The sequence below is a fragment of the Eschrichtius robustus genome, chromosome 2, assembly GCF_028021215.1.
Source record: "Eschrichtius robustus isolate mEscRob2 chromosome 2, mEscRob2.pri, whole genome shotgun sequence".
Taxonomy (NCBI): Eukaryota; Metazoa; Chordata; class Mammalia; order Artiodactyla; family Eschrichtiidae; genus Eschrichtius; species Eschrichtius robustus.
Genome location: NC_090825.1, coordinates 107,771,416 through 107,786,936, shown reverse-complemented (window position 1 = coordinate 107,786,936; position 15,521 = coordinate 107,771,416). Strand labels below are relative to the sequence as shown.

Sequence of the window (15,521 nt, the reverse complement as noted above, 5' to 3'; positions counted from 1 at the left end):
GTCTGCCTTCATCTACGGTGGAAAACAAAGGCGAGCAAGGCTGCTGCTGTCAGAGCCGTCCATTATTAATGAGCCTGAGAATGCCTCACAGGCATCTGAAACCAGGTCTCTGGGCTGCGCTCAGAAACTACTCTCGAAATGACACATCCACACACAGGAACAATGTAGCACGCTGTCTTACCTTTCAGCACACACACACACACACACACACGCACACGTGTGTGCACGCATTTAGAGTGGTTGAATGGAACAGTTGGGCCCACACGCATTAAATTGGATAGGATACCAAAATTAGGTATGTGTAGCACGTAATGTCTCTCCACACAGAGTTAGGAATAACAGTTGAAGAGGAGCTACTCTTTGGATAAGGCTGCCAGAATTTCAGGGTAACAGTCCACAGTTTGGAGCACATGAAACAATCACCTGTAGGGAGACATTACTTAATATTTCTCTCTGAACATTGCCGAGCTGACCCAGCTGACTTGGCCCTGCCTGCACAGCCTCACATGTGATACGTGGGATCTTGTTTCTTCTCATGTTTTGACTCCCAGAGTCTCAGGCTCATGTGAAATCTAACCGTGTTTAGGTTGTCAGCTTCAGCTCGAGTAGGGAAATGGCAAGAATCTGATAGTTTGCTACAGTAATGCAGTGCCCCAAACTACTGCTTTGACCCATTCTCTATCTGAGGTCTCTTTGACTCTGTTCCTAGCTGTATAAACTCCTGTGATGGGTCTTGGTGTTCACAAAGTACATTTGGAACCAAAGGAGAACATGGCTGCTGGGTTTGGATGACGTGCTGTCCTAAGTGAACCCACCTGCTACTCAGGGAGCCGAGGTGGGAGTGAGGCTGCGGACCTTAAGCCAGGAAGTGACGATGACTTTAAGGGAGATAAGCTCTCTCATTACAAGCCACTCTGCCTTGGGCAAACCATACTTCTCACCGGGAAAGTATGGATTTTCATCTAGAGAAAGAGGGAACCTTCCCACTCTTGAGAAGGCAAAGGACAGACACATCAGCAGTTTTTAAAAGACATAGGTTGTTATGTTTGTGCCTCTGCAAACCCATCTGATTCAGCAGGAAGGATTTTATTACAGAGGTAATGAGGTCACGTGTGGAATGTATCAGCACCAGATTTCAGAAGAGTGCCCTATAGCTTATTAGACTCAGCAGCTAGGATGTTCTTGAATCAAGCAAGACACTAGAGAGTGCTTACCTTCTTTATAACAAAAAGCATGAGGGTGTTAAAACAATCATCTGTCCTACTGATAGTTGCAAACTGGATTAAACAACCAATGTTTTCTGTAAGAATTTTTGGACCCAAACTCTATCACTGTCAACAATATTTGAAATAAGTTTGACTGGTTTTTATCAATACACTTACTGGAGAAGAAGGTACTTCATAATGACAGTTGATAACAAAAGAGTTAAATCACAAGTGTTTGAAGAATCAAGTGTGTTATGGGTATGTGCATGTACTTAGTACTTTCTGGATTTTTCTGGCTGCTGCCAGAACACATCTAATGAACAACTATTTCTCGGGCTGTTTGCTTTTCCTAAAAGATTCTTTGGGGAATAACACACATCTTCAAGAAGAACCTTACTTCTCTTTGGCTCTCTATATTGGCCAAGTGGAGACACAAAACCCAGATCCAAATATATTTGATTAGAAGTTTTCCTTAGCCAAAGTATGAGGTAGGTGAAATGAGCCTTCAGTTTTCCTCAGGCGTCCTTCCTTTTAGATTCCTCCACTGTGCTTTAGATGCCCAGAGGTTTGTATACAATCTCCTTCTGTTTACAAGTTCAGTTTCTGACTCTCCACATTCTCCCACCATCCTTTGTCTACTGTCACCCCAAAACCATCAGTTCTTACTTCTCACTACTATCCCTATGGGTAGCCTACATGACTGATAATCAGGAAATCAAGCTTACTCCTCCCTCTCCTGCTATGGCCAAACCCCACCCCCTCCTCACCCCCAAATCACGCCTCTGCTGACACCAGTCCTTCTGCCTGGAAACATTTCTTTCCAACCCTGGATTTTGACCACCTCCTAATCATACTTCATGGGCCATTGCTGATACCTAGCCTTTCATAAAAACTTTACATATTTTCTCTAGTAGGGGAAATGATTTTTCCCTCTTTTGAAATTTCAGAGTGATTTGTTTATACTCTTACTATCTTTTGTTTGATAATATATTTTTCCCTTTCCTTTTATGAGCCTCTATACTGGATACATTACAAAAGAGCAGCCCTATTGGATGCTTCCTTCCTCACATGAGTCCTGTCCTAAGAACCTCATAAAGCCCTTCGCTCAATAAATAATGGTGGCTGTTGTCTCTTCCAGAGCCCTCTGGAAATTGGAAATTGAAAATCCAATTAAATTTGATTAAAAAAATGGCTTAGTGCTCTGTTTTTCAATCAACCATGCCCAGTGAAAAAAGAATTCCAACGCCAAAAATATTTATGACATACTCTGTATTCTCTTCTGGTAGTTTATAACGCACAAACTCACATGGAAGACTCAGAAGTTCTGCTTCATTAACTCTAGCAATTGCCAAATTTATTTGATCACATAACACCCATTTCATTGTTGTCCTTTTAACTCTACAAAAACTTTACCTGACAGTGATTGGACAAATACTGTCTTAGGAGTTCTATTTCTTTGCTGTCACTAACACCTTCATTCTAGAGTGACAAAGAGTATAAATAAATATAAATAAAGAGTTATATTACAGGAACAATCTGGTGGAAATCTGGATATCTGGGGCTTCTCAACTCTTACCATGCATGTAATCATTTGTTCTCTCTCTTTATAGCAAATTTTAATAAAAGCATCATTATCCCTTGGATTTGGACCCAGAATTATTATCTTTTGAACCATGAGAATTATAAAAATAGAATTAAATACAGTTCACTAGGCAAAACTGTCTACATATTAATTAACCATATTTTCTTTTCTTCTCCTCATCCTCTCTCCCTTCCTCCCTCTCTCCTTTCCTTCCTTCCTTCCTTCTTTCCTTTCTTTCTTCTTCTTATGCAAATAACCAGCTGAAATATCTGAAAGTATTTCCATCTGAAAAGCCTGGATGATGTCCACATGAGCAGTTGGGGTTCATCAAATTATCTGACTTTGAAAATTTGGACAGTTTTGGATAGTTTTGATTACAAAGAAAGCCTGTGATTAGGTTATAAATCATTGGGCATCTATTACGTAACATTATCAAAACTGATGAATGAGGGAGGCAATCACGTTAACTAAGCGCACAGAATTTGAGGTCAGAGTGATACATCCAACTAAACTGTGCTCTTGAGCAAGTTGCTGAATCTCTCTGGTCCTCAGTTTCCTCAGCTACAATGCAAAGATTTTAATGGTCCCTTACGAGGGTGCTGTGAGGTTTAATAGGTATAGTGGTTAAAAGAATGCTTAACATATATTAAGCGCTTAAAAAAGTTTCGCTATTATTTTAAGAGTGCATAAGAAATGGGTTTTCATTTCAGCCATCTCCGATATAAAGCAAACTGGAGAAAAAAATTTAAAGTTTTATTATCTCCAGTTAAAAAGCAGACTCCATTTCCCAGAACACCCTTCCTTGTGTGAGTCTGGGTTAGAAGAAGCTGAAAGAGAAACTGGCATGAAATTTGGAAGGCACGATGGAAGCAGCATCCATTAATCTGCAATTCTTTTTGCAATCAGATATCGTGACAGAGGCATAGGCACTTGGCAGGTTCTAGATTGCCTTGCTCTCCTGAGCTCTATGCCCATTTCTTATTTCCAACTGTTGGTCCTGCTGACCGCCAGGAAACTTAGATCCACTACCCAGTGTTTGGCTGTGGTCCTGTAAAGGAGGAAGCTACACAGAGGCAACAGTATCTCATAGACATCTTCACAAATTACCCCTTTATAGTTAAACTTACCTGGCTGTGCCCGGCTGCTCAGATTGGTGACTGCTCTGATCCTCCAACTCCTCTTACGGACCTTCGCTTCCAGGGTTCCTCCTGCTGTTGTTTGAGTTCAAACCTATTATCCCCTAACACTGCTTTGCTGATTGGACCTGTGAACTACTGGTGCCAGAAGTGCTTCCAAGGAACAGAATTTTAAAAATGGAATCTGGAATTAGTTCTCTGATATGACTAGACTTAAAGGCATTAATGACCAGTAGTAAGTGGGACCCTGGTCATCCATGACATACAGGAGCAGAATGGTTATAAAAACTCTCACCTATAGTTACCTGGAGTGAAGTGCCTGGAGAAAGCAAGGCCCTGGGTTACGAAGTACCTGCTGCAATATAAATTTTCCATAGAAACAAAGAGAATAAGGACCATGGGGTTGATTCATTGCTTCTAAATCAGCTGGAGAACTTACAGAAAGAGAATGATAAGCCTGGGGTTTTACATCCACAGCTCAAGGTCTAAGTTGGGAACCAGAAAGCTTTTATGACTGCCTTGAAATAAAACCTTTTAAACTGTACTGCTGATGTCCTACCATCTGTGATGTCTTCTAAATCCACATCCAGATTCAAGTCCTGGAAGATCCAGAACCAGGTAAAAAGTATGACTTTAAGGTGTTACCATACATGCCAAAGGAATTGCAGGATTTCACCAATTCACATTAACTGAAACCCAAGATATATGTATGAGGATGTTTCTTAATGGTGTTGTATTAGGGCAAAAGGAATACAATATTCTATTAACCTAAATGTTTTTGATATGGGGTCACTAAGCAGAGATTCTTGATTCAAAGTGTTAGTTCACACGTCTGGGAGTAACTCTAACAATATGACTGAAAACTGGACCCGGTGGTGGTCTGCACTGAATGAAATTGAGATGTCAAAACTTCCTTGCTATAATGTAATAAAGAGGAAAGTATACACGTGTTTAAAAAGACAGTTTTAAAAAATATGATAGATGTGCTCACTAATGTACTAAACACGTCCCCGAAGAGGGTCCAAAGGGTATTCCCTTCATCAGGACTTGAAAAATACATTGGTGAAGGCAGTATTGGAATCTTTAAAGAACTTCATAGTAGCTATTCCCTGAAAATCAGAAATGACATTGGGAAATGCTGCCATAAAACTGAGCTTCTTGAATTTAATGAGGATGATGGAATTCTACAAGGGTATTTAAATCCCAGGGACCAGATGGGAATGGTTACCATAAGGGGCAGCAAAGTCAAATGGGTAAAGGCAATGGTTTGACCTGCAAAGATTTTTGGTATTGCCTAACTGATCATGGAGTCCAGAGTACTGAAACAGATGAGCATTCTACTAAAGCCTTACTTGATTTGTATAAGCATTTAACCTCTAGAGTTAGTGAAAAGAAGCCTGATTTGAATCACCACATCAGGGAATTACTTTCCCTTGATCCATTTCCATATGAGAGCAGGTTCACAAACCCAGAACTCTCTGAATAAAGGGGAGGCTGGATCTTTTAGAGGAAGGATTCTGCTACACCGTCCGAAATTCATACTGTAAATCTACCCTCTAGTCTTCCCTGATGGGAACTGTGTAATGGGAAGAGGGAAATACTCAGACTTTTTGATGACTACTGGATTACTGGCTCTGAACTGATACTAGCTCCTGATGACCCGAATTGCCACTGGAGTCCCACAGTCAGAGGAAGAGCTTATGGGAGTCAAACATTTTAATCAAGTTTTTGCTTAAATCTGTCTCATAGTGGACCAAAGAGTCCCTGAACCTACCTCATAGTTATTTTCCTAATGCTGAAAGGCTTATTTGGAGTAAAAATACTCAGAAACTGGCAGAACTCCTGCTCCCCTTGTTGGTTCCACGATCTGTAGAATGAGGGCTTTTACAGTAGTAATGACAACAGAAGATCCTAGAACTGCCTCTACATACCAAAACTGGAAATTAAATCAATACTTCATTCATGGAGAGATTTGAGAATTATTTCTACCATGAAGGATTTGAAGGATGAAGGAAAGTTAAATCCTCTTTTTTTTTTTGGCCTATAGTCTTGTACAGACAGAAGACAGATGGATTTTGGAGAATTACACTGTATTATCACAAATTTAGTCAGATGGGAGAGTGAAAAATTACATAGGAAGAGGAGACATTCTTAATCCATCCCTTGATTCCCGAATCCATGAATTGGTGTAGAAATATCACCATTTATTGGTCGATGAATTAGACTCTATACAACATCTTAGAGGACCTCCAAACTGTTTTCACCCAGCTGATGCCAGAATTGATTATTTGGGGGAAAAAAGATGTTGCATCATTCTGTCAGGCCATCTGTTCAGGGTGATGGGGAACATGGTAATACCGGCGATTCACATGAGCATGAGCCCACTGCCACATTGTTTTAAACTGAAATATGAATTCTCTGAACAGAAACAATATCTTATGGAATACCCTATCGGTGAACGAAGCATTTGGTAAGTTCATGGGTGCTATTTTGGCAGAAACGTTTGCAGGCCGGGGAGGCAAATCCATACTCAGGGTAAGTGGCTATTTCTGTGAGAACAAACCACTGCCTGTTTGGTGATAAAAGTGATCTAATGTAATCTTACTGCAATCAAGGCGGTGGGCTGGTCCTTCCATAGAATGGTGCCAGTATTGGGAAATAATATTCTCTCTGCTATTGTTAGGTTGAGCCCTCAGCAGTGACTGTAGCTAGACTGGCCTTGGTGAGTGGTAGTTCACATTGCCGAACCCACACATAATCTCCAGTCCTGCCACCACTGTCTCTGTTCCTGGGCTCACTGGGCAAGGACAAGGGTGGCTGATGAAAGAGATTGGCCAACATACACAGAACCCATCATCTTATCCAACTGACGATTGAATCCTCTCTCCTGAGGGTGCTCTTTGGTGAGCAGTCAAATGGAATATAAGTTATTCACATATCTTTTCCTCAGAACTTCTTTGTCACCAATTTTCAAACCACACTCCTCCCAAGTCCTTGTGAAGCCAGCCAAAACACCTTGATTACAGTAAGATTACATTAGATCACTTTAATCACCAAACAGGCAATGGATTGTTCTCACAGAAATAGCCACGTATCCTGATTATGGATTTGCCTCCCCAGCCTGCAAAGTTTCTGCCAAAATAGCATCCATGAACTTACCAAATGCTTTGTTCACCGATAGGGTATTCCATAAGATATTGTTTCTGTTCAGAGAATTCATATTTCAGTTTAAAACAATGTGGCAGTGGACTCATGCTCATGTGAATCGCCGGTATTACCATGCTCCCCATCACCCTGAACAGATGGCCTGACAGAATGATGCAACATCTTTTTTCCCCCAAATAATCAATTCTGGCATCAGCTGGGTGAAAACATTTTGGAGGTCCTCTAAGATGTTGTATAGGGCCTAATTCATCGACCAATAAATGGTGGTATTTCTACACCAATTCATGGATTCAGGAATCAAGGGATGGATTAAGAATGTCTCCTCTTCCTATGTAATTTTTCCCTTTCTCATTCCCCTACTATCTTACCTAAGATGGGTTGATACTGGTTGATTTTATATTTCAGCAATTAAATTAAAGGATATCCAAAGTAAGGGACAGTCTAGAAACAAACTGTGCCCCGTATGAACATGAAGGTGAAAATACTAATGAGGGAAGGTGTCAAGAACTGTGAAGACTTTGAGGCTTTACTCTACTTGCAATCTAGCAAGTTGGCCTGCCACACTTTCAGGGCAGAAGACATAAAACTCCTGGGATAGAGACAAAGGACTTTATTACTTACGGCAACAGCAGTAGCCAGAGAATCAGCATTTTCCTGCACTGGTTCCCTGAGCCCCAATTCCCACAGGGTGACACGAAGAGAGCCAGGCGGTACCTGCACATGCAGTGAACTGTATTACAGGAGAGGGACCCCAATTCTAAGGAATCTGAAACTTTCATAATGAGAAATAAGAATGTCTGCCCTTTGCTCCAAAAAAGACGCTATCTTTACCTTCCAAGGCTGTTCATTACACAAACATCCTTTAGAAGACACTCCAGAACAAAAGAAGACAGTGCCAAGACATGTGGAAATGTGAGAGACTCATGAAGAATTGCCTCCCAGCAGGAAGTTTCACATATTTTATTGAAAAATCTAAGAAATCATGTGAATCATGTACAATATTTTCTCACAAGAAAACCTTTAAGCTGATTTTTAAACGTTTCACAGAATTGTAAAACTTTTTTAATTTTTAGAAAGAAAAAACACAATGAAACTACCACAGTATTATAAGCTTTTTGTTTTTCCTTGTTTCTAGGGAAAAGACTGAAAACTAGTAAATTTTCTCATTATGATTTGTGAGGCTAAGTACTATATTCTTTTATAGATCTGCTAAAAAGATACAAGGAAATGAGGGGATCAACGCTTTCTTTGTTCAAAATATTTTAAAAAGCTAAAATCTAATGACAACATGTTAAAATAATACACACTTTTGTAGGATGTTACCATTTCTATAACGGTTTCTCTACACTATATCAACAGTGCAATGGTGATTCAGTGTAAATCATTACAGTGTTTCATTGTTACAATACTTGTGTTCAAGTACATGTTCGTGAACATGATCAAAGTCTCTATTTTGACTTTTCTTTTTCATTATTAAAATAAGGCTATAATTACAGTAGAATTTTTCCTATGGATATCTCTAAATCTGAACGCAATGCATAATACATTCTCTAAAAACCTGTTCAACGCTATGAGGTTTGTTATGTTGACACATCTACTGCAGATTACAGAAAATGGGCTAGGTCTGCATCAGGATACCAAAAAACAAAAATGATTTCTCTCCATATATAACTAAACTATTATGCTAAATTAGTATACATTCTGGATAACTCAATGGTATTGTCGGGGAGAGAGTAGCATCTTAGAGACAGCCCTAACTTAAAAAAATGTTGTGTTTTTTTTGTTTTTTTGGTTTTTTAAAGCCTAACGATCTTGGTTTTTTGTTTTTCCCTTTTTATTTTTATTCTGGAAACTGGATCCAACTTATTTATATAAAATTATTTATGAAGCCATATAGTATAAATCAAAATGTTTGTAGAACCAAAACAAACACCATATTGGATGTGTGGCAGGCAAAAAAATAAATTAATTTGATTAAATTATATGTAATCTGATAATATTTGGTCTGAAAAACATGCTAGTGTGTGTGTTTATAAATAATGTAATTGCAAAGAGCCAGCCTGCTAGAGGTCAACTCTTCTGCTGCAGCTTTTGGGCATAGAAGTCCCTGCACGTCTCACAGCAGCGCTGATACCACCGCATGTCCTGACAGAGGTTCTTCTCACGTATCACCCGGCAGTACACAGGCCACTGATTTCCCAGGCACTTGAAAGTCAGAGCAGCTGTGAAGCAGAACACAGGGAACTAGGTGTCATGAGATAAACTAGGTGTCATGAGTAGAAACAAAGAGCAATCACTTAAGTTGGGGGATTTTGTACACACACGTTGACTCATGTATATTACCTTGCAGAGCATAAAAGATAAAGAAACACACACACACACACACACACCCTATAATAAAGGAGTAAAGTGAATGAATAATGGTCTTACTCATGAGCTTTTATAGACTTATTAAAGATAGATTTCCCAAATCCAATAAGTGTACTGCAAATGGCTTTTAAGTTTCCATTTCATGGCTTTCGTTTAAGCTTCTTTTGGATTTTTAGTTGAGAAGATTAAAAAGAAAAATGAATGTGTTCAATATGTCCACCATTACGAGAATACAAATTAATAAGTATTGTTATGGATGACATTGCAAAGACATAGAGAAACAAAAATCTGCTCACACTTATTTCACATTCCTCGTTTCCTAGATAGCAGCAGACATGTCCAGCTGGGATATTTAAGAATTGCAATTTCAGGCATCCTTAAAATCAAAGCTGATTATCAAAAGTGACTAAAATTTACAGCAATAAAGTGCTTGAAATGAGCTCTTGGTATAAAAAATTCAGTCATGTAGATTTGGTCCCAGTTTTTCTGAAGAAATAGCGTGTTCTGGCATGTACAATAAAAGACAGTTCTGCTACAACTGTTCCTTTTGCCACTATTCTAGTATGATTCATTAATTTATGTTTAAAAACCTTAAGATTTTCCAACCACTGTGCTTCTGTGTTTGGGGATGTGCCTTCAAGAAAAAATGAACAGAGAAAATGGAGTTTTAATTAAATTATCCTTTTAATTCATTATTTTCTGACACATGATACTTCAAGAAGGGCTCCAAATAATTGTTGGAGAAAGGGATTATGCTGTTTTTGAATACAAGGATTTAGAGCATCTGCTCTAGGATTGCTTAACTTTTTGTCTTAACTAGTTTTAATTCTACTTGAACTGATTATTTCTTAGAAATGTTAATTATTTGGCTTAAAAAAGAGAATTTTTATATTTCCATGAAGAACACAAACTTTTCCATTTGATTGAATCGTATGCCTGGAAAAGTATCTATGACAATTTAGCTCCTTGCATTTTGGCAATATTATTCTGTATGATTAAACTGATCCCCTGGAGATTATACATACAAATTGAAACTGAAGGTTTTCCCCCCTGGTAACCATAAGTTTGTTTTCTACATCTGTGACTCTATTTCTGTTTTGTAAATAAGTTCATCTGTACCACTTTTTTAGATTCCACATATAAGTGATATCATATGATATTTGTCTTTCTCTGTCTGACTTACTTCACTCAGTATGCCAAGGAGGAAAAGGGGGGAGGGATAAACTGGAATACTGGGATTGACATATATACACTACTATATGTAAAACAGATAACTAATAAGGATCTACTGTATAGCACAGGGACCTCCGCTCAATACTCTGTAATGACCGATCTGGGAAAAGAATCTAAAAAAGGGTGGATATATGTATGTATATAACTGATTCACTCTGCTGTACAGCAGAAACTAACACAACATTGTAAATCAACTATACGCTAATAAAAATCAATTAAAAAAAAAACAACTGAAGGTGTTAAACATATATTAACCCACTGACTCCAGGCAGCAGTGCTATTAAAGGCCACTAACTGCCACAAAAATAAAGGCTAATTCATTCATGAATATTTGTTATTCAAATGCAGGATATATATACTTAAAATACATACTCTACTTCTTGATGATGTATTAGATTAAATAGCAGGAATTGAGAATATATGTGAAAGCATTTTATAACATAAAAACTATGTAAATCAATGTTACTACTATTTATTTTTATTTAACATTATGTCCTTAAAGATGAAAAAAATAGTACTTCTTGTTCAGTGGTGTAGATACATGCAACTGTTCTCCTTGAAAGTGATTATTTTACTCTTTGTCTCTCCAAAGGATAATTTGTACCCAGGATCACAAGGAAGGCTATTAACAATGAAGAGAGCCAAGGTGTACACTACAACCTCACCTTTCCACAGACATTACCTTAACTGAGGGTTCTGCCATGGGACCGGTCAGAACCAAAAATATGGTTACATCCTTCAACCCTTTATAGGATGACCTTGGGTGGTATGGCATTCATATTTCCAGGGCCTGGACCTGAGTAGACAGCTCAGGAATGAAAATAGTTTAGTCTTTAGGATTTTTTACCCACACGATCATCTGGACTAAACTATAGTTGAATAGATCCAATTTAGTCAGAACCAAACTAATTAGTATAGATGGATAACTAAGCTTTAAAGTGATATGCAAAATAGAAGAAGCCATGATCATTTCCATGTTTCTCAAAATCATCCCCTTTTTGGTCTGCTTACCCAGCCTGGGTGATGTTATAGTATTTACATTGATCTTCTCATTGCAGGGCTGAAGGTGGCATGGCCTGTATGCTGCAGGTTTTTCTGAAGAAAAACATTCATTTCCATGTCTTCCTGTGATCTTATGCATGCACTGAATAACACGGGACTGCATTCCTTTGCCACAGGTAATTGAGCACTAGGAGAGATAACAAGGTTTTGTTAACTGTTCTTTTTGTTGTTTCCTTTTTCTAGGCTGTGAGCCACCTTCTCCTTATATTTGCTAAAATTGAACATGAGCCACAACATCCAGGGTTAATGTAAAACATGGGTCAGAAATGTTGTTGCTCATAACTTGGGCACCAGTGCTGTTCAGAATATCTAGCTGACCTAAGGCGGAGCTTTGGACAATGAAGGACACAGGCGATTAAAAAAATTTACAGCAGAAATTAACACAACGTTGTAAATCAACTATACTTCAATAAAATTTAAAAAAAAAAAAGTTGGAGAGTATGACTTGGGAAAGAGAGTGGGTGATACCAGTAAGTAATGAACTTGGGCGGACAGTTTTTAAAGCTTTAATATCCAGTTTGCAACAAATAATTGATTCACTGTTCTTTAATTTAGTCATTGATGCTCGAGAGTTAGATATGCCCAACTGTGGAGCCGGATCCTTGTTATAGCCTTTTAATGTACTCATCCACTCCATTTGCTCTGGCCTTAAAATGTTTATTAAGAATATCAACATGAAAAAAAAAAAAAAAAAGAGTATCAACATGGCTGGGGGCTTCCCTGGTGGCGCAGTGGTTAAGAATCTGCCTGCCAATGCAGGGGACACGGGTTCAAGGCCTGGTCCGGGAAGATCCCACACACCGTGGGCCGTGGAGCAACTAAGCCCGTGCGCCACAACTACTGAGCCTGCGCTCTAGAGCCCGTGTGCCACAACTACTGAAGCCCGTGCGCCTAGAGCCCGTGCTCTGCAACGAGAAGACACCACAATGAGAAGCCTGCGCACCGCAATGAACAGTAACCCCCGCTCGCTGCAACTAGAGAAAGCCTGTGCGCAGCAACAAAGACCCAACGCAGCCAAAAATAAATACATAAAATAAATAAATGTATTAAAAAAAAAAGAATATCAACATGGCTTATCAACCTGATGTGTTATTGAAATAACTGCTGTGACTTCGCAGATTACATGACATCCAAAATTGTGCAAATAGTATTTGATAATCTGTATTTTTCTAACAAGATACCCTTTTAATGGATTCCTTGTATTTCAGCTAAATGTAGTTTGTCTTCATTTGTAAGATATTTCAGAGAACATATTTAACCTACAATGTTTGTTTATTAAAGAAGTCTCTTGGGTCCATATATATATCACTAGATTTAATTTGTTACACAAATAAACTGATGTTGAGTTGAATGAGAAAATACAATTGTTTTATGGTATCAAAATTACATGTGGGAGAGGGAATGTTCTTGTGTTTCTGAAAATAGTAATTTATTTACTAGTTACACTATTTTCTATGTGGTAAAGATTTAGCCATATCTGGCTAAACAGTTCTAAAAAACTTAGAACTCTTTATAGAGATGATCTCGGTGTATTCTATTTGAAAATTGGTAAATACTTTCTGATTGTCACCTTTTAGATATGCAGGCACAAGGTTTGTAATGTTTGTTCCCCTTTGTATCTGACCAAGTCATTGTTAGGATTGCATTTTCTTTGTAAGAATTTTCAGTTCTTCCTTTACTATCGTCTTGGGTCCCCTGCTCTTCTTATTTTCATTAGCACAAGAAGTATTCTACACAAACCCTTGACACCTCAAATCTGTCTGCTCCTGTTTACTTTGTCTTTAGCTCCCAGCCTTCCAGTCAATCCCAAATATTAACACAGAAGATGTATTCTTTTAAAATTGCTTTATATATATATAAAATCTCCTTGGAAAAAACTTCAGTTACTGAGTTCCCCATTGTCTAAGAGATAAAGCCCAGTATCCCCAAATCTCCAGGCTGGCATTTATCTAGCTCCTCAAACAATTTTCCACCTCTCTGCTTTAGGGATCATTTGCTCTATAAAACACTAATCATGCCCATGCACTTTCTACTCTCACAATTACAACTGTGCCTAGTCTCTTTTCAAATCACAATCTCAAATCCACTACTTCCACGAAGTGGTCCACAATTATCCCAACTACTTATGCATATTTATACAACATTTATGCTTCAAAACCATATATCCATCCATCTGAGGCTACCCCTTAGAATCACTTGGAGAAAAAAAATTTTTAACTATAGATTTTAAGGCCTAGAATTTCTAAGTCAGGAAACAGATTGAGTCTGGGAATATACATTAAAAAAAAAAAAAAGTATCTAGGTGATTCTGCTGCACAGCCTGAGTTTGGAAACTACTGGTCAATAGCATGTGTTCTGCATTTAATGTAGGCCAGTGTGTATTACTTTTTATCTTTGATTAGTATCTTTTCATGTATCTAGTTTGTCTCTTGGTAAATCTCTTGAAATTAGGCTCACTGTCATATCACTTTCAGTAATAAAACCTACATATCAGGTATGAAAATAGCTTACTAAGAATAATACAATTTTATGTGCATGCTATTAACATGCATCTACTTTATAGATGACTGATCTTTCTAAATTTTATTCTGTAAATACTTCTGCATATAACCCTCCTTGTATCTGATGAATTCTTAGCTTTATGTAAACAGCAGATTAAAGAACAACAACTGGGATATTACATGCCTTTAAATCTGATTTTTTTTTTCTTGTTAACTTCTATAGGATCTAAATGTTTCCAGTTCAGTTTAAGCTTTATTATAACTTAAAAAATATTGTAAGAGGAGTAACTGTTTGACATGGTCTTTCCCCCTTGGAAGTATGTATCTTAGTATCACTCAATAGAATGGATATAAGTATTTAAATATAGACACCATGCTTCTTAGGACTATTTTCAGGAAAATTCAAAACAGTTAAACTAAAAACTTTCAAGGGGTTAAGTTTATGTGGAAAAATATTCTAGTATCTACTCCTAAAATTTTGGGAGACCTTGGAAGTAATCACAATATTTGAGAAACAAAAAGAACAATGGGAGTTTTATAATAGATGAACTCATTTTGATGCAATAGAGAAGGTTCTCAATCATATGTCAAAGAAGCCTAGTAATCAATCACAGACTATTCCCAATACTTTCAGCTAATCTTAAATCAACTCCAAAGGACATGTGTTAACCAAAGTAACGTCATTTTTCAGGATTACAAAGTAACTATAGATACATGATAACTCAGAATACATAATTTTAGCAGATAATGGCTGAAGAGTGCCTTCCATAAAATTTTTTTTTAAATTAAGAGAAAAAAAATCATTTAATTAAAATGGTATCATTCCTGCCTTTGAAACTAATGGAATAAGCTTTATTATGAAATTAGTCTAATAGCCTTAGAATCTAATTTTCATTAGAATACTTTAATAATAAAAATAACAAGCTTTTACTAATAATTATGTTCTTTATAAAATACACAGTGGTAAAAATTTTATTACAAATGTGTGAAAAATAAACAGATATTTGAAATGGAACAACTGAAATCCCAAAGTATCTTCTAAACTATTCCTTACTCTAAGATACCTCTAAATAATTGGATATTTCTCAAATCGCTATCATTAAAGACAGACAGACATTAAAAGAAAAAGTCAAAATAATTCTGGCTTGAAATGACGAGACCTGGGCTCTAATACTATCTCTAGAACCTAATGTACCTGGGACTTAGTTCTCCTTTTTGTAAAGCAACGCATTGTAGTAGATCATAGCTACACTTTCAGGTCTAAATT

At 37.5% G+C, this 15,521-nt stretch overlaps 1 protein-coding gene across 1 annotated transcript in view; it reads right to left on the bottom strand.

Moving 5' to 3' along the window:
- Nucleotides 1-9,158: 9,158 nt before the first annotated feature.
- The window catches only part of ADAMTS19 (ADAM metallopeptidase with thrombospondin type 1 motif 19), a 296,035-nt gene continuing 289,672 nt past the window's right edge, over nucleotides 9,159-15,521 (bottom strand). Inside the window, exons 22-23 of the mRNA XM_068534394.1 lie at nucleotides 11,703-11,880; nucleotides 9,159-9,310 (exon numbers count right to left, since the gene is read on the bottom strand). Of these exons, the coding sequence (XP_068390495.1) occupies nucleotides 9,159-9,310; nucleotides 11,703-11,880 (330 nt within the window). The remainder of the gene's footprint in view (nucleotides 9,311-11,702; nucleotides 11,881-15,521) is intronic.